We start from the raw sequence: 21,492 nt of genomic DNA, 5'->3' as shown, positions 1-21,492 counted from the left end.
CTTTATTGGAGTATAATTGCTTTACAATGGTGTATGTTAGTTTCTGCTTTATAACAAAATGAATCAGCTATACATATATCCCCGTATCTCCACCCTCTTGCGTCTCCCTCCCTCCCACCCTCCCTATCCCACCCCTCTAGGTGGTCACAAAGCCATGAGCTAACCTCCCTGTGCTATGTGGCTGCTTCCCACTAACTAGCTATTTTACATCTGGTAGTGTATATTTGTCCATGCCACTCTCTCACTTCATCCCAGCTTACCCTTCCCCCTCCCCATGTCCTCAAGTCCTATCTCTATGTCTGTGTCTTTATTGCTATCCTGCCCCTAGGTTCTTCAGAACCATTTTTTTTTTAGATTCCATATATATGTGTTAGTATATGATATTTGTTTTTCTCTTTCTGAACTTACTTCACACTGTATGACAGAGTCTAGGTCCATCCACCTCACTACAAATAGCTCAATTTTGTATCTTTTTATGTCTGAGTAATATTCCATTGTATATATGTGCCATATATTCTTTATCCATTCATCTGTCGATGGACACCTAGGTTGCTTCCATGTCCTGGCTATTGTAAATAGAGCTGCAATGAACATTGAGGTACATGACTCTTTTTGAATTATGGTTTTCTCAGGGTATATGACCAGTAGTGGGATTGCTCGGTTGTACGGTAGTTCTATTTGTAGTTTTTTAAGGAACCTCCATACTATTCTCCATAGTGGCTGTATCAGTTTACATTCCCATCAACAGTGCAAGAGGGTTCCCTTTTTCTCCACACCCTCTCCAACATTTATTGTTTGTAGATTTTTTTTTTTTTTTTTTTTTTTTTTTTGCTTTAGGCGGGCCTCTCACTGCTGTGGCTTCTCCCGTTGCGGAGCACAGGCTCCAGACGCACAGGCTCAGTGGCCATGGCTCACGGGCCCAGCCGCTCTGCGGCATGTGGGATCTTCCCGGACTGGGGCACGAACCCGCGTCCCCTGCATCAGCAGGCAGACTCTCCACCACTGCGCCACCAGGGAAGCCCGTTTGTAGATGTTTTGATGATGGCCATTCTAACTGGTATGAGGTGATACCTCATTGTAGTTTTGATTTGCATTTCTCTAATGATTAGTGATGTTGAGCATCCTTTCATGTGTTTGTTGGCAATCTGTATGTCTTCTTTGGAGAAATGTCTATTTAGGTCTTCTGCCCATTTTTGGATTCGGTTGTTTTTTTGATATTGAACTGCATGAGCTGCTTGTAAATTTTGGAGATTAATCCTTTGTCAGTTGCTTCATTTAAATATTTTCTCCCATTCTGAAAGTTGTCTTTTCATCTCGTTTATGTTTTCCTTTGCTGTGCAAAAGCTTTTAAGTTTCATTAGGTCCCATTTGTTTTTGTTTTTATTTCCATTTCTCTAGGAGATGGGTCAAAAAGGATCTTGCTGTGATTTATGTCATAGAGTGTTCTACCTATGTTTTCCTCTAAGAGTCTGGTCTTACTTACATTTAGGTCTTTAATCGATTTTGAGTTTATTTTTGTGTATGGTGTTAGGGAGTGTTCTAATTTCATTCTTTTACATGTAACTGTTCAGTTTTCCCAGCACCACTTATTGAAGAGGCTGTCTTTTCTCCATTGTATATTCTTGCCTCCTTTATCAAAATTAAGGTGACCATAGGTACGTGGGTTTATCTCTGGGCTTTCTATCCTTTCTATACATTGATCTATATATCTGTTTTTCTGCCAGTACCATACTGTATTGATTACTGTACTTACGTAGTATAGTCTGAAGTCTGGGAGCCTGATTCCTCCAGCTCCGTTTTTCTTTCTCAAGGTTGCTTTGGCTAGTCAGGGTCTTTTGTGTTTCCCTACAAATTGTGAAATTTTTTCTTCTAGTTCTGTGAAAAATTCCATTGGTAGTTTGACAGGGATTGCATTGAATCTGTAGATTGCTTTGGGTAGTAGAGTCACTTTCACAATGTTGATTCTACCAATCCAAGAACATGGTATATCTCTCCATCTGTTTGTATCATCTTTAATTTCTTTCATCAGTGTCATAGTTTTCTGCATACGGGTCTTTTGTCTCCTTAGGTAGGTTTATTCCTTGGTATTTTATTATTTTTGCTGTAGTGGTAAATGGGAGTGTTTCCTTAATTTCTCTTTCAGATTTTTCATCATTAGTGTATAGGAATGCAAGAGATGTCTGTGCATTAATTTTCTTTTTTTTTTCTGGTATGCGGGCCTCTCACTGCTGTGGCCTCTCCCATTGTGGAGCACAGGCTCCAGATGCGCAGGCTCAGCAGCATTGGCTCATGGGCCCAGCCGCTCCACGGCCTGTGGGATCTTCCCAGACCAGGGCACGAACCCGTGTCCCCTGCATTGGCAGGCGGATTCTCAACCACTGCACCACCAGGGAAGCCCTGGGCATTAATTTTGTATCCTGGTACCTTAGCAAATTCATTGATTAGCTCTAGTAGTTTTCTGGTAGCATCTTTAGGATTTTCTATGTATAGTATTATGTCATCTGCAGAGAGTGACAGCTTTACTTCTTTTCCCATTTGGATTCCTTTTATTTGTTTTTCTTCTCTGATTGCTGTGGCTAAAACTTCCAAAACTATGTTGAATAATAGTGGTGAGAGTGGACATCCATGTCTTGTTCCTGATCTTAAAGGAAATGGTTTCAGTTTTTCACCATTGAGAACAATGTTGGCTGCGGGTTTCTCATATATGACCTTTATTATGTTGAGGAAAGTTCCCTCTATGCCTACTTTCTGGATGGTTTTTATCATAAATCGGTGTTGAATTTTGTCAAAAGCTTTTTCTGCATCTATTGAGATGATCATATGGTTTTTCCTCCTTCAATTTGTTAATATGGTGTATCACATTGATTGACTTGCGTATATTGAAGAATCCTTGCATTCCTGGGATAAACCCCGCTTGATCATGGTGTATGATCCTTTTAATGTGCTGTTGGATTCTGTTTGCTAGTACTTTGTTGAGGATTTTTGCATCTTTGTTCATCAGTGATATTGGCCTGTAGTTTTCTTTTGTGACATCTTTGTCTGGTTTTGGTATCAGCGTGATGGTGGCCTCGTAGAATGAGTTTGGGAGTGTTCCTCCCTCTGCTATATTTGGGAAGAGTTTGAGAAGGACAGGTGTTAGCTTTTCTCTAAATGTTTGATAGAATGCACCTGTGAAGCCATCTGGTCCTGGGCTTTTGTTTGTTGGAAAATTTTTAATCACAGTTTCAATTTCAGTGCTTGTGATTGGTCTGTTTATATTTTCTGTTTCTTCCTGGTTCAGTCTCAGAAGGTTGTGCTTTTCTAAGAATTTGTCCATTTCTTCCAGTTTGTCCATTTTATTGGCATATAGTTGCTTGTAGTAATCTCTCATGATATTTTGTATTTCTGCAGTGTCAGCTGTTACTTCTTTTTCATTTCTAATTCTATTGATTTGAGTCTTCTCCCTTTTTTTCTTGATGAATCTCGCTAATGGTTTATCAATTTTATCTTCTCAAAGAACCAGCTTTTAGTTTTATTGATCTTTGCTATTGTTTTCTTCATTCCTTTCTCATTTATTTCTGATCTGATCTTTATGATTTCTTTCCTTCTGCTAACTTTGGGGGTTTTTTGTTCTTCTTTCTCTAATTGCTTTAGGTGTAAGGTTAGGTTGTTTATTTGAGATGTTTCTTGTTTCTTGAGGTAGGATTGTATTACTGTAAACATCCCCCTTAGAACCGCTTTTGCTGCATGCCATAGGTTTTGGGTCGTCGTGTTTTCACTGTCATTTGTTTCTAGGTATTTTTTAATTTAATTTCCTCTTTGATCTCTTCACTGATCTCTTAGTTATTTAGTAGTGTATTTTTTAGCCTCCATGTGTCTGTATTTTTTACAGTTTTTTTTTCCTGTAATTGATATCTAGTCTTATAGTGTTGTGGTCAGAATAGACACTTGATACGATTTCAATTTTCTTAAATTTACCAGGGCTTGATTTGTGACCCAAGATATGATCTATCCTGGAGAATGTTCCATGAGCACTTGAGAAGAAAGTGTATTCTGTTGCTTTTGGATGGAATGTCCTATAAATATCAATTAGGTCCATCTTGTTTAATGTATCATTTAAAGCTTGTGTTTCCTTATTTATTTTCATTCTGGATGATCTGTCCATTGGTGACAGTGGGGTGTTAAAGTCCCCTACTATGATTGTGTTACTGTCGATTTCCCCTTTTATGGCTGTTAGTATTTGCCTTATGTATTGAGGTGCTCCTATATTGGGTGCATAAATATTTACAATTGTTATATCTTCTTCTTGGATTGATCCCTTGATCATTACGTAGTGTCGTTCTTTGTCTCTTGTGATAGTCTTTATTTTAAAGTCTATTTTGTCTGATATGAGACTTGCTACTCCAGCTTTCTTTTGATTTCCATTTGCATGGAATATCTTTTTTCCATCCCCTTACTTTCAGTCTGTATGTGTCCCTAGGTCTGAAGTTGGTCTCTTGTAGACAGCATATATACGGGTCTTGTTTTTGTATCTGTTCAGCCAGTCTATGTCTTTTGGCTGAAGCATTTAATCCATTTTTTAAGGTAATTTTCAATATTTATGTTCCTATTACCATTTTCTTGTTTTGGGTTTGTTATTGTAGGTCTTTTCCTCCTCTTGTGTTTCCTGCCTAGAGAAGTTCCTTTAGCATTTGCTGTAAAGCTGGTTTGGTGGTGCTGAATTCTCTTAGCTTTTGCTTGTCTGTAAAGGTTTTAATTCTCCATCGAATCTGAATGAGATCCTTGCTGGGTAGAGTAATCTTGGTTGTAGGTTTTTCCCATTCATCACTTTAAATATGTCCTGCCAGTCCCTTTTGGCTTGCAGAGATTCTGCTGAAGGATCAGCTGTTAACCTTATGGGGATTCCCTTGTATGTTATTTGTTGTTTTTCCCTTGCTGCTTTTAATATTTTTTCTTTGTATTTAAGTTTTGATAGTTTGATTATTATGTGTCTTGACATGTTTCTCCTTGGATTTATCCTGTATGGGACTCTCTGTGCTTCCTGAACTTGATTAACTATTTCCTTTCCCATATTAGGGAAGTTTTCCACTATAATCTCTTCAAATATTTTCTCAGTCCCTTTCCTTTTCTCTTCTTCTTCTGGGACCCCTATAATTCGAATGTTGGTGCATTTAATGTTGTCCCAGGGGTCTCTGAGACTGTCCTCAATTCTTTTCATTCTTTTTTCCTTATTTTGCTCTGTGGTAGTTATTTCCACTATTTATCTTCCAGGTCACTTATCCATTCTTCTGCCTCAGTTATTCTGCAATTGATTCCTTCTGGAGAATTTTTAATTTCATTTATTGCATTGTTCATCATTGTTTGTTTGCTCTTTAGTTCTTCTGGGTCCTTGTTAAACGTTTCTTGTGTTTTCTCCATTCTGTTTCCAAGATTTTGGATCATCTTCACTATCATTACTCTGAATTCTATTTCAGGTCAACTGCCTATTTCCTCTTCATTTGTTTGGTCTGGTGGGTTTTTACCTTGATCCTTCATCTGCTGTGTGTTTCTCTGTCTTCTCATTTTGCTTAACTTACTGTGTTTGGGGTCTCCTTTTCGCAGGCTGCAGGTTTGTGGTTCCCATTGTTTTTGGTGTCTACCCGCAGTGGCTAAGGTTTGTTCAGTGGGTTGTGTAGGGTTCCTGGTGGAGGCAACTGGTGCCTGCGTTCTGGTGGATGAGGCTGGATCTTGTCTTTCTGGTGGGCTGGACTGCGTCCAATGGTGTGTTTTGGGGTGTTTGTGACCTTATTATGATTTTAGGCAGCCTCTCTGCTAATATGTGTGGTTGTGTTCCTGTCTTGCTAGTTGTTTGGCATAGTGTGTCCAGCACTGTAGCTTGCTGGTCGTTGAGTGGAGCTGGGTTTTAGTGTTGAGATGGAGATATCTGGGAGAGCTTTCACCCTTTGATGTTACGTGAAGCTGGGAGGTCTCTGGTAGACCAATGTCCTGAACTCGGCTCTCCCTCCTCAGAGGCACAGGCCCGACATGTGGCCAGAGCACCAAGACCCTGTTAGCCCCATGGCTCAGAAGAAAAGGGAGAAAAAAAGAAAGAAAGGAAGAAAGAAAGAATAAAATAAAGTTGTTTAAATAAAAATTCTTTAAATTATTAAAAATTTAAAAAATTAAAAGTAATAAAAGAAAGGAAAGAAAGAAGAGAGCAACCAAACCGAAAAACAAATCCACCAATGATAGCAATTGCTAAAAACTAAAAAAAAACAAAACAAAAATGGACAAAACAGAACCTTAGGACAAATGGTAAAAGCAAAGCTATACAGACAGAATCACACAAAGAAGCATACACATACACACACACAAAAAGAGAAAAAGGAAAAAAATATATATATATCTATATATATATATATATAGATATATATTTTTTGTGGTACGCGGGCCTCTCACTGTTGTGGCCTCTCCCATTGCGGAGTGCAGGCTCCGGACGCACAGGCTCAGCGGCCATGGCTCACAGGCCCAGCCACTCAGCGGCATGTGGGATCTTCCCGGACCGGGGCACGAACCCTTGTACCCTGCATCGGCAGGCAGACTCTCAACCACTGCGCCACCAGGGAAGCCCTATATATTTTTTAAAAAGGAAGAGAGCAACCAAATCAATAAACAAATCTACCAAACTAAGATAAACATAAAACCAGAAACAAATTAGATGCAGGAAGCAAACCCCAAGTCTACAGTTGCTCCCAAAGTCCACTGCCTCAATTTTGGGATGATTCGTTGTCTATTCAGGTATTCCACAGATGCAGGGTACATCAAGTTGATTGTGGAGATTTAATCTGCTGCTTCTGAGGCAGCTGAGAGAAATTTCCCTTTCTCTGCTTTGTTCGCACAGCTCCTGGGGTTCAGCTTTGGATTTGGCTCTGCCTCTACATGTAGGTCGCCTGGGGGTGTCAGTTCCCCGCCCAAACAGGACGGGGTTAAAGGAGTAGCTGATTCGGGGGCTCTGACTCACTCAGGCCGGGGGGAGAGAGGGGTACGGAATGCAGGGTGAGCCTGCGGTGGCAGAGGCCGGCATGACGTTGCAACAGCCTGAGGCACGCTGTGTGTTCTCCTGGGGAAGTTTTTCCTGGATCACGGGACCCTGGCTGCGGCAGGCCGCACAGGCTCCCAGGAGGGGAGGTGTGGATAGTGACCTGTGCTTGCACACAGGCTTCTTGGTGGCTGCAGCAGCAGCCTTAGCATTTCATGCCCATCTCTGGTGTCCGCACTGATAGCCGCGGCTCACGCCCATCTCTGAAGCTCGTTTAGGCGGTGCTCTGAACCCGTCTTCTTGCACACCCTGAAACGATGGTCTCTTGCCTCTTAGGCAGCTCCAGAGTTTTTCCTGGACTCCCTCCCTGCTAGCCGTGGCGCACTAGCCCCCTTCAGGCTGTGTTCACGCAGCCAACCCCAGTCCTCTCCCTGGGATCCGACCTCCAATGCCCGAGCCTCAGCTCCCAGCCCCCACCTGCCCCAGTGGGTGAGCAGACAAGCCTCTCGGGCTGGTGAGTGCTGGTCGGCACCGATCCTCTGTGAAGGAATCTCTGCTTTGCCCTCCACATCCCTGTTGCTACACTCTTCTCCGTGGTTCCAAAGCTTCCCCCCCGCCACCCCCAGTCTCCACCCACAAAGGGGCTTCCCAGTGTGTGGAAACTTTTCCTCCTTCACAGCTCCCTCCTGGAGGTGCAGGTCCTGTCCCTATTCTTTTGTCTCTGTTTTTTTTTTTTTTCTTTTGCCCTACCCAGGTACGTGGGGAGTTTCTTGCTGTTTGGGAAGTCTGAGGTCTTCTGCCAGCATTCAGTAGGTGTTCTGTAGGAGTTGTTCCACATGTAGATGGATTTCTGATGTATTTGTGGGGAGGAAGGTGATCTCCACGTCTTACTCTTCCGCCATCTTGAAGGTCTCCTGGCATACACTTTTGAGAATGTAGAGACTTTGTGATACAAGCTTCCTGCTGTCTTGAGCTCATTGCTTTAAAGGACCCTTTACTGCTGGGCTACTTGCAACTTCAGATTATTAGTGGCTCCTCCTAGAACAATTACTGTCTGATTAAGAACTGGAAGTCTCTGCTCCCATGTGGAGGTGACCATGAGGAAGGGAATTATATGTGCCCACAGGCATTTATTTCCTGTTCACTGCCCTTATGCTTGTGGTCAGCATGCCGGGGGACAGAAGCTATATGCCCCATCCTGGGCGATGGTTGGTGGGGGGGCAGAGAGGGTGGACAGAACCCGCACAGGAGAAACTAAATGTGCCTGAGTGTCAGGAGACTGAAGTTCCCCTCCTTGCTGGGCTGCTGACCTGCTCTGTGAGCTTGAGCAAGGACTTAGATCTTTCATGGTGGCAGTTTCCTCTGTGAAGGAACCTCTTAGGAGCCTTGAAATTTAAAAGAATAAAACATCGTCTTGGGTTTCAACACTATGATGATGTCAGAACCTTGAGCAGTTATTTGTAACTTGATATATTTATTCACCCAATTGTTTATTAATTAACTAATCAATTAGGCATCTTCTTGTTCCTGAAAGCCGTGAGACTGGGAACCTGATAGGGCAGAAACATCTATGTACTGTTCACAGCCATGTCCTCGGAAAGTGTCTACAAAGGACGTGCAGACTGGGGACATGTTGTAGAGTAAAGGGACACATGAGAAGGGTAGTTCACGACTTCCTGGCAAAGGGAAACTGTGAGAAAGAAGCCAGTGTTTCATGGAGGCCTCTGTGCAGCGCTGGGGGAGCCACAGCCAGCTTCTTGCCCTGAGGCAGCCCAGCCAAGGCTGCAGGAGCAGGTGACAGCATTTGAGCCGACTCCTGAGGGACACTCAGGAATGGCCAGGTGGACACAGGGGGATGGGCTGTGGGGCGGGCGGACAGGCGGCTGCCACTTCAGGCAGAAGAATCAAACAAGACAACGGATAAGGGAGGTTATGTGGACTTCTAGTGACTGTGGGAGACGGTCGATTTGGTTATTCTAAGAGTATTATATTCATGTTTTTTAATGGATTTTAAGTGTTCAATAATCACATGACCTTGGTTCAGGTGTTGATTTGTATTATCTCCATTAATTTTGAAAACACTTTGTTTGTATCTAGACTTTTGGATCTCACTAGTGCCACTGGCTATGAACACGTGGACTTGGACTCCTGCTTGCTCTCAGAACGGCCAAAGCTGGCTCTCCATGGAGAGGATGGCGAACTCCCGCCAGAGCCCCAGCCTTTACCAAGTCCAGTAAGAAGGGCTTTCTTTAATTCTATGGCTCAGGTCCAGTCAGAAAAAAAGATCACCACCCAGAGGACATTAAAATGGGGACCTTGTGATAAAGCTGCAGGAGCACACAGGAGCAATGAGCACACAGAGGGAAGAGTCAGGGCCGCCCAGGGAGCGAGTCTGAGCAGAGAGTCTCCCAGTGGGCGCTGGAGCACAGAGAAGACAGGCCCTGCCAGGGAGGCAGGAAGGAGCGAGACACGCGGCTTCTCCCATTCACCCTCCAGCCTCCCAGAACTGCCTTCCATTGGCTGGAAAAACCAGCTGGAAGCCACTTTCCAAAGGAATCTGGGGGAGTTCCAGGGTCACCCCTGTGATGAGAAGCAGTGGCAAGTGGGATGGCTCTCTGAGAAAACAGCGTATCAGACATGGCAGAGTGTCCCGAGCTGCAAGCTCTAATGCTCGGGCGCCTCTTTGGGTTGCCGCACGGCCAGCTTTGAGGCAGAGGCTTTATGAGGACTCAGTATCACTTTGGATTTAGTCAGAAACATGAAAATAAGTATTTATATAGGCCATCGTATGTATAATTGTTGCTTTAAAAAATAAGATTTGATTCATCTAGGAAAAGCCTGTTTGACCAAGTATTTTTAACAGCAGCCATTGTCAGTTTTCACTTTTCTTTCCCTTTTCTGATTTCTCTACTTCCTTGGTTGAAAGTTTACACTCTGATTTAGATGGCGCAATCACACAAAAGCAGGGCCCATCCTTGAGTTCAGGACAGTTGTCTTGGTAGCATCCATCCACCGACCTGGAAAACTGAGTCTAAGGCCTCACTTGGTCCAGAGTCAGGGCACCTGCCCCTCCAGCCCGGCTCCTCCTGGCTGCACCTGCTCCTGTCTGGGTGGAACTAGCTCGGCCTGTCACCTGTGGGCACTTACAGCTGCCTGGTGCTTGTGAGGCAGGTGCTCCTGTAACCGCTGACATCCTCAGGCCCTCCCCAGAGCAGGGGTTTCAGGGGCACAGGGGCGCAGAGCAAGGCCTTTGCCCCTTAGGCCTGATGAAAATTCATGGGAATTTAGGTGAACTTCAGTGGGGCTGAGGTGAAAAACAAAAGCTCTAATTGCCTTCTCAGAGAGATAAAGAAAGGGATGTGTAGTAAACTGTTCAAAGCAAAGAAGGTAAAATCGGTGCTTGTGCGTTCGTGTTGCTGGTGCTCTGACACAATTGCTTCTGAGATGTTTCCCTCATGGAAAAACGCGTCAGTGTTAGTGGGGGTCCTGGTCGTGCGTGGCTGAGAACCGTGTGCATCTCTTACAGGAATTATGTGCTGTGGACAGAGCCCCAGAGTACATCCCCAACGCCCACCAGTTCGGCCTCGCAGAAGGCAGCCACTTGGTGCTGCCCTTTAATCAGCTGGCTGTCCGAAAGAGGTAGGCATTGCTCTAATGTCCTCATGAGGTATCTCATTGCTAGATGAATCCAGGACGTATTCTTCAGCAATGGGTCTTTTCTAGAAGCTTCTTGTGTTTCACCATGGAGTGTTCAACTTGCCACCATATGGCAGCAGTGAGAAGGCAAAGAGAGGAAGGCAGCCTCTGTGGACCTCAGATGCTTAAACATGGTTAAGTGGGGTTCTGTGGTTTGTCTTTACCTCATCTTGATGATGGCTGGTTGCTGCCTGTCTGTGTGTATGTAGGAAAGCACGTAGGTATCTAAATCCTTCCTTCTGGAATCCCAGGTTCTCTGGATCTATCATCTGGCCTTTGAACCCCATTCTACAGTAAGCATTCACTAATCTGATGAAACTGTCTACCCAAACTTTCACTGTGCCCCCAGATCCCTGGTGCCACACCATCACCAGTCTGCACGTTTCCCCGGCCCTCATACATGCCTGTCCCAGGTACCCTTCTCTGTTCAGTGAAGCCGGCTCACATCCCAGGGATCTCATGGCCGAGGACCCACAGTCCTCCCCGCTCTTCCTGTGACTCAGCCCTGAGGTCCACACCTTCAGGCCTGCCATGCTCTGTGCCTCTGCTGTGTCATCTGAGCTCACTGCCCCAGTACACATCTCGGCTCAGTGTCTTCTCTCTGCAGCCCCTGCCATCATTCCCCATGAGTTCAGCAGCCGCCCAGCACCTCATCTTTGAGGTCCTCTGGCTTAGATCCGTCTTTTCGTCCTTCCCTCCGAGCCACCCTCTCCCCATGCTCACACCCTTGAGTACTTCGTAAGTACCCACCCCACCTCCACAATCTCTACCTTAAGCACCCGACTAAACCCTCTTCCTCCTCCTTACTTCCGGCTCCAGCAGTCCCTCAACCGCATCAAGACCCCTGAGCCCTCGTGCTTTCTCACCATCATCACCCTTTTTCCATCTCCCACAGCACAGTTTATGCCCTTACCCAGATAGACTTGATGCCTTTATTACAGGTGTTCCTCTGCAAACTCCCTTAACCCTCTCATCTCTTCACTGTGACCCCAGGTAAAGCCCATACGGGGCCTGATCCATGCCAGAACCCGAGCTGGTGGTCAGGGCTGCAGAGATGCATCTCTTTTTCCTACCTGGTTTGACTTTAAAGCTGTGGCCACAGATCTCAGATGGAACCTCCAAACTCCAAATGTATGGGGAGCCAGTATACTTCTCTAGTACACATTTTTTATTTTTCATAGCTTCTTCTCTTCTCTCAAAACTCTGTGCAACCCCACAGCTCCCTTCATGCCCCAGCTGCTGTCTTGCCTCACTAAGAGCCCGTTCTTCAGAAGAAGCACCCTGCCTTTGTCCCCCCGCCCCTCCCCCACCACATGGAGGAAGGGGCCCCATCTTGCCCACTGGAGCCGTCACCCCTCCTCCCAGGACACGGGCAGCATCCATTTCTCCCTCTTTCATACCTGATCCTGTCAGCACACAGAATCACCTCCATCACCTGTCATCAGGGAGACCAAGGAGCAAACACTTGTACCAGAGACGGTCTCGGTACTTTACACACAAACCCCAACTTAGTCCTTATAATTATCCTGTGAGGAGGGTATTATCTTCATTTTATAGACCAGGAAATTGAGGCACCTCCTCAGACTCCCACCCAGGTGCTTGTGACCACTGCGCCGACTTCCTCTCTAGGACTTCCTAACTTTTAAAACAGAAACGCTCCGGTAGACTGCACACCCCAGCCCACCCCACTCAATATCCTGGCTCTGCTTCACAGTGGAACGTCTTGGAAGAGTTGCCTTACGTGGCTGTCTGTCTTTCCCCACCTCCCATTCCCTCTGCTCCCCACCCGGTCAGCCTCGCCTCGCTCCTGGCCAGGTCGTCAGAGCCCTGCAGCGGCCACGTCCGTGTGTAGTGGTGCCGCCCCCTCCAGGCGCTCATCCACGGCACTTTCTGTGTTCCAGTGGCTGTGAAATGCCATCTATTCGCACCAGCACCCACATCGCTAGCTCTGAGCTCCACCTAGAACTCAGGGGTTGTACACCCAACTGCCTGGACATCTCCATGTGGATGGGGACAGGCCTCTCAACCTCAATGCACCCAGAGAGAATTCACCATCTCCCTGAAACCTGCATTTCTGTAGGCGTCACCACCATTCACCTGGCTGCCCAAGGCCCACACCTAGAGCTTGTTCTTTCCCTTGCTCTCCAAATTCAGTCCCTCAGCAAGTCCTGAGGCTTCTTCGTCCAGAACATTTCATGTATTAGTTCACCTCCTCCACATCCCCCCCAACCACCCTCGTCTGAGCCCCAATCTGGCCTCTGTGGACTCTTGTAACAGCTGCCCACCTGACACCTGCTATCACCCTGGCCCCATCTGATTTGCTCTTGGCGTCACAGGTTCTTTTTAAGATCTATATCTAGCTGTGCCCATCCCCCTTCTTAAAACCCTCCCGTGGCTTCCCACTGCACTTACACTGAAATCCGCCATGCTCTCCTTCCCCTGTCCCCGTGTGCCTCAGTGACCCTGTGCTCCCTTCTGTGGGAAGACACGCAGACGAAACCTTCCTCTACTGCTATATGGTGCCATCCCCCACATGGCCCCCTTGGGGAATTCCTGGCCGACCACCAGAATCAAACAGTTGTTTTCACATACTCTGCACTGTCTGAAAACGAAATGCAGGCCTTTCCTGCGGAGGTTTGTGGGGGGCTTCCTCCTGTCTTTCATTCAGATCTCAGAAATAACCATCTTCAGAGTTGCCTGCCCTGACTACTTAATGTAGCCACCACTTGGGCCTTCACATGACCCAGTGTTAACCCTCTGATGTATTTCTGGTATTAGTTTCAGGAGGGAAGGGAACTTCCTCAGTTGACTACTTGATCCTCTGCTCCTAGAACCGTTCCTGGCAGGTGGACGTGTGCAGTAACCATGAGTTGAATGAATAGATAAATAAATGAAGGGATGAATGACCTGAGATGTTAAATATAAATGTTGAAACACTTATTGGGGTCTCTCTTTGAGGTTAAAGAGTAAAAATGAAAGCATATTCCTGAGAGCTGAGCTCTTGCTTCCCTCCAGGCTCTCAGTCCAGCTAAGTATCCGAACGTTCGCCTCCAGTGGCCTGGTTTACTACATGGCTCATCAGAACCAGGTTGACTACGCCACGCTGCAGCTGCACGGGGGCCGCCTCCACTTCATGTTCGATCTTGGGAAGGGCAGGACAAAAGTCTCGCATTCTGCGCTGCTCAGCGATGGCCAGTGGCACACGGTACGCTCTCAGGAAGCTGTGATCACTCGTTCTGAGTTTTGCTCCACCTGTCCCTAGTGTCCACTCCATTTCATGGTAGTGGGATCATCCCCTTTGATTTCCAGCTTGCTTTGTGTCTGATATCTGCCCCATAGAATTGTAAGCTTCTTGTGGGCAGGGACCTTTTCTGCTTCTAGAAATATCCCCAGGGCCTCACTCGGTGCCTGACACTTAGTAGGCACTCAGCAAGCATTGGAGGAATGAACGAAAGGCACCAGAAATGTCCTTGGCTTGACGAGAAGTAAATCAAGCCCAGGGTGGCATGAATGGGCCAAACCTGACATCATGGCATTTGTGTCCTTGTGACTAGGGCTCTGGGGCATGCTGTATTTTTTTTTTGAATTTTTTTTTTTTTTATACAGCAGGTTATTAGTTATCCATTTTATACACATCAGTGTATACATGTCAATCCCAATCTCCCAATTCATCACACCACCACCACCCGACCCCCGCCACTTTCCCTCCTTGGTGTCCATGTGTTTGTTTTCTACATCTGTGTCTCAATTTCTGCCCTGCAAACCTGTTCATCTGTACCATTTTTCTAGGTTCCACATATATGTGTTAATATATAGTATTTGTTTTTCTCTTTCTGACTTACTTCACTCTGTATGACAGTCTCTAGATTCATCCATGTTTCTACAAATGACCCAGTTTTGTTCCTTTTTATGGCTAATATTCCATTGTATATATGTACCACATCTTCTTTATCCATTCGTCTGTCGATGGGCATCTAGGTTGCTTCCATGTCCTGGCTATTGTAAATAGTGCTGCAGTGAACACTGGGGTGCATGTGTCTTTTTGAATTATGGTTTTCTCTGGGTATATGCCCAGTAGTGGGATTGCTGGGTCATATGGTAATTCTATTTTTAGTTTTTTAAGGAACCTCCATACTGTTCTCCATAGGAGCTGTATCAATTTACATTCCCACCAACAGTGCAAGAGGATTCCCTTTTCTCCACACCCTCTCCAACATTTGTTGTTTGTAGATTTTCTGATGATGCCCATTCTAACTGGTGTGAGGTGATACCTCACTGTAGTTTTGATTTGCATTTATCTAATAATTAGTGATGTTGAGCAGCTTTTCATGTGCTTCTTGACCATCTGTATGTCTTCTTTGGAAAAATGTCTCTTTAGGTCTTCTGCCCATTTTTGGATTGGGTTGTTTGTTTTTTTAATACTGAGCTGCATGAGCTGTTTATATATTTTGGAGATTAATCCTTTGTCCGTTGATTTGTTTGCAAATATTTTCTCCCATTCTGAGGGTTGTCTTTTCGTCTTGTTTGTAGTTTCCTTTGCTTTGTAAAAGCTTTTAAGTTTCATTAGGTCCCATTTGTTTATTTTTATTTCCATTTCTCTAGGAGGTGGATCAAAAAAGATCTTGCTGTGATTTGTCAAAGAGTGTTCTTCCTATGTTTTCCTCTAAGAGTTTTATAGTGTCCGGTCTTACATTTAGGTCTCTAATACATTTTGAGTTTATTTTTGTGTATGGTGTGAGGGAGTGTTCTAATTTCATTCTTTTACGTGTAGCTGTCCAGTTTTCCCAGCACCACTTATTGAAGAGGCTCTCTTCTCCATTGTATATCTTTGCCTCCTTTGTCATAGATTAGTCGCCCATAGGTGTGTGGGTTTATCTCTGGGCTTTCTATCCTGTTCCATTTATCTGTATTTCTGTTTTTGGAGCATGCTGTGTTCTAACCGGCTCCAGGCTCAGCCTCCTCTCAACACCAACTGTGTGAAAACCTGAGCCATCCTTTAGGATTTCATTCAGGTTATTACTGCTATTTCTCAGATTCCTTTGAAATTATGCATGTTTTCACATTGCTCTAGGTCAAGACAGAGTACTTTAAAAGGAAGGGCTTCATGACGGTTGACGGCCAGGAATCGCCCATGGTGACCACGGGGGGAGATGCTACCACGTTGGATGTGGAAGGAAAGTTGTACCTAGGAGGCCTTCCCTCTGAGTACAGGGCCAGGAACATTGGAAATGTAAGCAGCATTTTCTCTCTGGGACCATTTTGCCTTTATTGTGCTTGTGTTTGTTTTGTGGAGGAATATGTTTATGTTTAAATCATCTTGTTTGGGCCCAGGGCTTGCAGCAAGCCTTTCAAAGCACATTCCTAGATTGTGTTTTGGAGCTCCTCCTTGAAGCCCAACCAGGCTTCCTGCTGGTTAGTTAACAACAGTTCCCTTTCTACAGCCACTTAGCCCCAGTACAGTGCAGGAAAGTCTGGCAAACTTGTATTTGCAGATGAGAAAATCCCACATTCTTGATTTCCACAATATTTACTCAAAATAATATAAAACCCTTTTACTACATTATAGTTAGACATTCATGTGAAGTATTGTGGCAATTAGATTTTTAAATCCGAAAGGTAGTATTTTAATGTGTTTTGTTGAAGTGTAGGGAAAATTTGTGCTTGCCCTTCTCGTTGTCCTCACCATCATCTAATCCTGCATCATTTGGCTTAGATCACCCACAGCATCCCCGCTTGCATTGGGGAGGTGACAGTGAACAGCAAACAGCTGGACAAGGACAGCCCAGCGTCTGCATTTGCAGTAAACAGGTGCTATGCAGCGGCCCAGGAAGGAACTTTCTTTGAAGGAAGTGGATATGCAGCCCTTGGTATGTATAATCAACAATCTTGAAAGAAATCTCTGGGATGCACCTGCACTCTTAAGATGATATGGATCCAAGAATTATATGATAGGACAGGACCCACTGCACAAGCTGCAGCAAGACCGTGTTTCGTGAAGTGTTCTAGTGTATTCTGGTTTCTCAGCTTCTAGCGTGAAAGCCTTCTCACCTCTTGTGCTATCCAGATGGCCTCCTCCCACCAGGAGTGGTGGCACTGCAGACAGAGTGCAACATGTGCTGCTGGTTTCATCTGTACTTTCCCCAAATTTCCATAAGGCATACTTTCCCTGTGCACGTTAATTAGGACCTTTGAATTCAAAATCAGTAGCATAAAATGTCTGGACCAGCCAGCCAAATGTGAGTCAGATTTGATGAAGAAATTAACTCCATTTAGACTGTTGAAATATTAATCAGTTATAAGTAGAGGAATGTAAATCTCTAAAATGCCTTAGAATGTAAAGTCCTCAAGGCTTAGAACTAGCCCTTGTAATATATCTTACATTCTCTCCCCATTTTAGATGCTTGATTTGCTGGTTAACTTCCTGTTTGCACTCAGAACTGTGCTTCTCTGGCCCCTGTTCTTTCTATTACAGGGAACTAATTTCTGAGCTCCTTTGCCCTGGGCTTGCAGGAAGGCTCTAGTGGAAGACTGAGGTTGGGAGGGAGGAGGGGAAAGCCAGCAGGCTTCCTTCCTTCACTCTGTGCTTCCAAGATCTAGTAACACTGCCTTCTCCCATTTTTCCTTCAGCCCTGGGCACGGTAACAACTGCCTGCTACTGCTAATATCCCTAACCTATCTCAGCTTTTTTATCACCTGAATGAAAAATTCATTCAATTAAAAAAAAGCCTAGTGTGGACTCCGACTAATATTCTCAGCAAATAATGACATACCCAGTAAGTACATATTGGAAAAATAAAGTGCAGTCTTCCTGGACAGATAATGATGGAGTTACATGGATCAAATCCCTTGTGATTTTTTTACCCACATGGCTGTAGCTGAGAGGATGTGCCTGCCTCAGCTCTATTCAGCTTCATCCCACAGAGGTGCAAGCTGAGGCTTGGGGGTTGGAAATGACTTGCTGGTGGGGGTGGAGCCAGATTCAGAGAAAGAGCTGGAGCCAGCTCTCCTGACCCTCATCAGGAGCCCAAATGCACAGCCAGCCCGCCCAGCCTGAGGCCATTCTAAGCCTGGGCCTTCCTGGGCAGGGCAGGCCTCACCACTAACTGGGGGTCTTCCTTGGTTTTTCAGTCAAAGAAGGCTACAGAGTACGATCAGATGTGAACATTACGCTGGAGTTTCGTACCTCCTCAGAGAATGGTGTCCTCCTGGGCATCAGCAGCGCCAAAGTGGATGCCATTGGATTAGAGATTGTAAATGGCAAGGTGAGTGCTGAATCTGGATTGGATGCCCCCGTCTCACCCCAGTGTCAGAGACAGAGCAGTTAAGAAACAGTAGACATATCTAGAACCAAATTTCCAATTATTCACTTTAATGGAATGGAGAAAAGGTTGATTAATATTTAAAAATAGATAATCCTAAAAAAAGTTTTTAAAAAATAATTTCTTTCACATTTTTCAAATTAAATGTAAAGCAAAACTGCAACAATACAAAAAACTTTTTCCCTGAAAACCATCTGAAAGTAAGTTACCAACCTAATGCCCTACTCTCCCTAATATTTGTTAACTTTTTATGTGGAAATCATTATAGATGATAAGAGGTTGCAATGTAATGCACAGGGAGGTCCTCGTGCACCCTGCACCTAGGTTTCTCCAGGGTTAGCATCCTGCATAACTAGTACATCGAATCTATGAAACTGACATTGGCTCAATCCACAGAGGTTATTCAGTTATGCTAGTTATACGTGTTTACGAGTGTGTGCAGCTCTTCACAATTTTATCACATGTGTAGCTTCATGTAACCACCACAATCAGGACAATGGTACCATTACCACAAGGCTCCCTCAAGCCACCCCCTTCATATCCACACCGACTCCCTCCCCCTGCATCCCTCACCCCTGGCAACCATTGATCTCTTTCTGTCGCTCTGTTATTTCACAACTGTTCCATAAATTAAATCATGTAGTATGTATTCTCTTGAGATTGGCTTTTTACACTCTGTCTCATTTCCTGGCAGTTCATCCAGGTTTGGTGTGAATATCAATGACAATTCATTTCTTTTTATTGCAGAATACAAAAACATAATTGTTTTCTGTAACTTCCTTATCCCCAGAGGGCCAGATGAGAACTTGGGAAGGTCTGCTATACCACTCATCAGACATGGGGAGTCAAGGTGGTGGTCTCTCAGGTCCTCTCTCCCTCTAATGCACTTTTACTGCACTGTGGTCAACTCATGTTGTGGGACTATGATGCTTGACTCTTCCTGAGCTACTTACTGCCTCCTGGAAGGCAAGGAACAAGTCTATTGATTCTCCCAAACTTATTAGCTTGTTTCTAGCATTTCCCTACTTACTCCCCACTGGGACTTTGGCCCCTAGGATATCCTAGAATGGGGGTGGGGACGATATAATAAAGTCACAAGCCTTCACCTCTTCTCCCCCTTTATGTCATCTTCATGTTGAAACAAAAGTGCCTTTACATCCTATTGCTGCCACTCTGCACTGTGGCTTATAGCCAACATCTTTTCTTAGCTGTACTTCAAAGGAATTTTGAAAATTTTTTCATCCATTTGTACATTTTTAAAAATTTTTATTTATTTATTTTTGGCTGCGTTGGGTCTTTGTTGCTGTGTGCAGGCTTTTTCTAGTTGTGGTGAACGGGGGCTACTCTTTGTTGTGGTGTGCGGGCTTCTCATTGTGGTGGCTTCTCTTGTTATGGAGCATGGGCTCCAGGTGTGCAGGTTCAGTAGTTGCAGCTCACGGGCTTAGTTGCTCCGCAGCATGTGGAATCTTCCCGGACCAGAGCTTGAATCCGCATCCCCCGCCTTGGCAGGCGGATTCTTAGCCACTGCACCACCAGGGAAGCCCCATTTGCACATTTTTATGTGACATCTGAAAAATGTTATCAGAAGTGTAACAGTTGCAAAAATGTAATTTCTGATGTATTGTATATTTTACCTCTATTACTGGCTTATTATTTATTGTTCTTTCAAAAATATTTCTATTGGTTGCCCAAGTCTTTACAGTATATCTCTTTGTCACATTCTACCTTGAAATGAATAGCTTCACATATAGCATAAGAACCTTACAACAGGACAGTCACAATTCTTCCCTCTCACCTTCTGCAGGTCTCCAACTTTTTGTGCTACCACTTGCTGTAGTAGAGCATTTATGGTTTGTCAGAAGGGAGTTAGTAAATGTTCCTTCACAGGTGCTATAGCAACTTCTAGGAATTGACACCCTCAGTAAACCCAGGGGCTCCTGTTGTGCTGAAAATGAGGCACTGATCTGAGGACACAATGCTAAGATCGTGGCTCAGGCTTGTTTCTATGAAGGTGGCCATTTTCCGTTCTGAAACCTTGGGAATAGGGATAGCATCATAATCCTTAAGAGGCTATTTTTCAGAACCATTGTTTGTTTTTCATAGTTAGCCCTCCTTTTTAGAAGAATGCTCTGATTTTTTCCACTCCAAGAACATTATGTGAATGGACTGTGTTCCTTAAATAGGGAAAAATTCACCAAGATATTTGCTTGTGTCTATTGTTTGTTTAGCTCTTATTTCATGTTAACAATGGTGCTGGTAGGATAACAGCCACATACGAACCCAAAGCTCCCAAAACTCTCTGTGATGGAAAATGGCACACACTTCAGGCAAACAAAAGCAAACATCGCGTGGTTCTGATTGTCGATGGGAATGCAGTTCAAGCTGAAAGTCTACACACCCAGTCTACCTCTGCTGACACCAACAATCCCATTTATGTTGGTGGCTATCCTGGTGCGTATGTCGTCTGCTCTGCTCATTCACTTTTGACGGGCACTGCCACTGGGGAAAGTCTTAGTTCATGTGGGTATAGAATAGAGATGAAAAATACATGGCTTGGGTGATAAATTCTTTACCATTTGAGAAAGTCTATTTCAAATTCCTAGGAATTCTTGAAAAAATTAATCTACACATATAAGGTGATCACTAGGTAAGACTCCGAGAACATCAGATGTGATGTACAGGAAGCTGGATGACTTCACTGAGAAAGATCTTCTCAGATGACCCCCAAGTTGGGAATCATTTTAGGGGTCAGTGATCATTTTTGAGGACCAACATGTGTCTTATCCTCTCACATCGATTTCTGGATTAAATTATGCATTTTAGATGTTCCAAGTAATTGATACAAATGTTAATCAAATAATCCCTTTTATGACTTTTAAAGTCACTATACCTTAAAATTGTTTATTAATAGTTTTCTATGAATTCTGCTATCACTGAAGCCACTTATGTAGAAAAATATTCTTCTAATTTTGATCTGGAAACCACAAGAAGTTATTTTTGTTCCTATTGTGCTACCTATGTCATTTAACAAAATTTAACACTATCTTCTTTCCTAAACAGCTGACGTAAAGCAAAACTGCCTGAGCAGCCAGACCTCCTTCCGGGGCTGTTTGAGAAAACTCACTCTAATTAAGGGCCCACAAGTTCAATCCTATGACTTCAGCACAGCTTTTGACCTACAAGGAGTTTTCCCTCATTCCTGTCCTGGGACTGAGGTCTGAACTTTGGGGAACTCCTCAGTTGGGAATCATCATTTATATTTTGAGGAGAATTATTTGGTGAATTAAAACCTTTACAGTTCAGATTTCATTTCCAACTCAGGTTAAATGTTTCTAGAGAGAAATTTTTTGTTTATGTCAAACTAAAACCACATGTACAACAAATACCTCTATTAAATAGTTTAAAATGTAAATTGAATTCACTGGCTCTTTTTTTAAAGTTTTTTAAATGAAACTTTAAAATGTTGACTATTCTACTGAT

General features: G+C 44.2%; 2 protein-coding genes across 5 annotated transcripts in view; one reads left to right on the top strand and one right to left on the bottom strand.

The window, feature by feature from the left end:
• The window catches only part of LAMA1 (laminin subunit alpha 1), a 153,514-nt gene extending 132,090 nt beyond the window's left edge, over nucleotides 1-21,424 (top strand). Inside the window, 8 exon segments of the mRNA XM_067014538.1 lie at nucleotides 9,095-9,230; nucleotides 10,524-10,636; nucleotides 13,709-13,898; nucleotides 15,765-15,923; nucleotides 16,407-16,560; nucleotides 17,822-17,955; nucleotides 20,241-20,463; nucleotides 21,073-21,424. Coding sequence (XP_066870639.1) covers nucleotides 9,095-9,230; nucleotides 10,524-10,636; nucleotides 13,709-13,898; nucleotides 15,765-15,923; nucleotides 16,407-16,560; nucleotides 17,822-17,955; nucleotides 20,241-20,463; nucleotides 21,073-21,233 — 1,270 coding nt within the window. The 3' untranslated portion in view covers nucleotides 21,234-21,424.
• The window catches only part of LOC131742894 (proline-rich proteoglycan 2-like), an 80,583-nt gene that overhangs the window by 24,889 nt on the left and 34,202 nt on the right, over nucleotides 1-21,492 (bottom strand). The window contains exon 3 of one of the 4 annotated variants that reach the window (XM_067014535.1): nucleotides 830-6,040. The exons of 2 other annotated variants lie outside the window; for them this stretch is intronic. In XM_067014535.1, coding sequence (XP_066870636.1) covers nucleotides 5,791-6,040 — 250 coding nt within the window. In that variant the 3' untranslated portion in view covers nucleotides 830-5,790. Of the gene's footprint in view, nucleotides 1-829; nucleotides 6,041-18,009; nucleotides 18,035-21,492 lie in introns of those variants that run through there. One more of the 4 variants, XM_067014537.1, reaches the window with a different exon arrangement.

The sequence above is a fragment of the Kogia breviceps genome, chromosome 15, assembly GCF_026419965.1.
Source record: "Kogia breviceps isolate mKogBre1 chromosome 15, mKogBre1 haplotype 1, whole genome shotgun sequence".
Classification (NCBI taxonomy): domain Eukaryota; kingdom Metazoa; phylum Chordata; class Mammalia; order Artiodactyla; family Physeteridae; genus Kogia; species Kogia breviceps.
The sequence above is the reverse complement of the archived record's forward strand: the minus strand, read 5'-3'. Positions and strand labels throughout refer to the sequence as shown.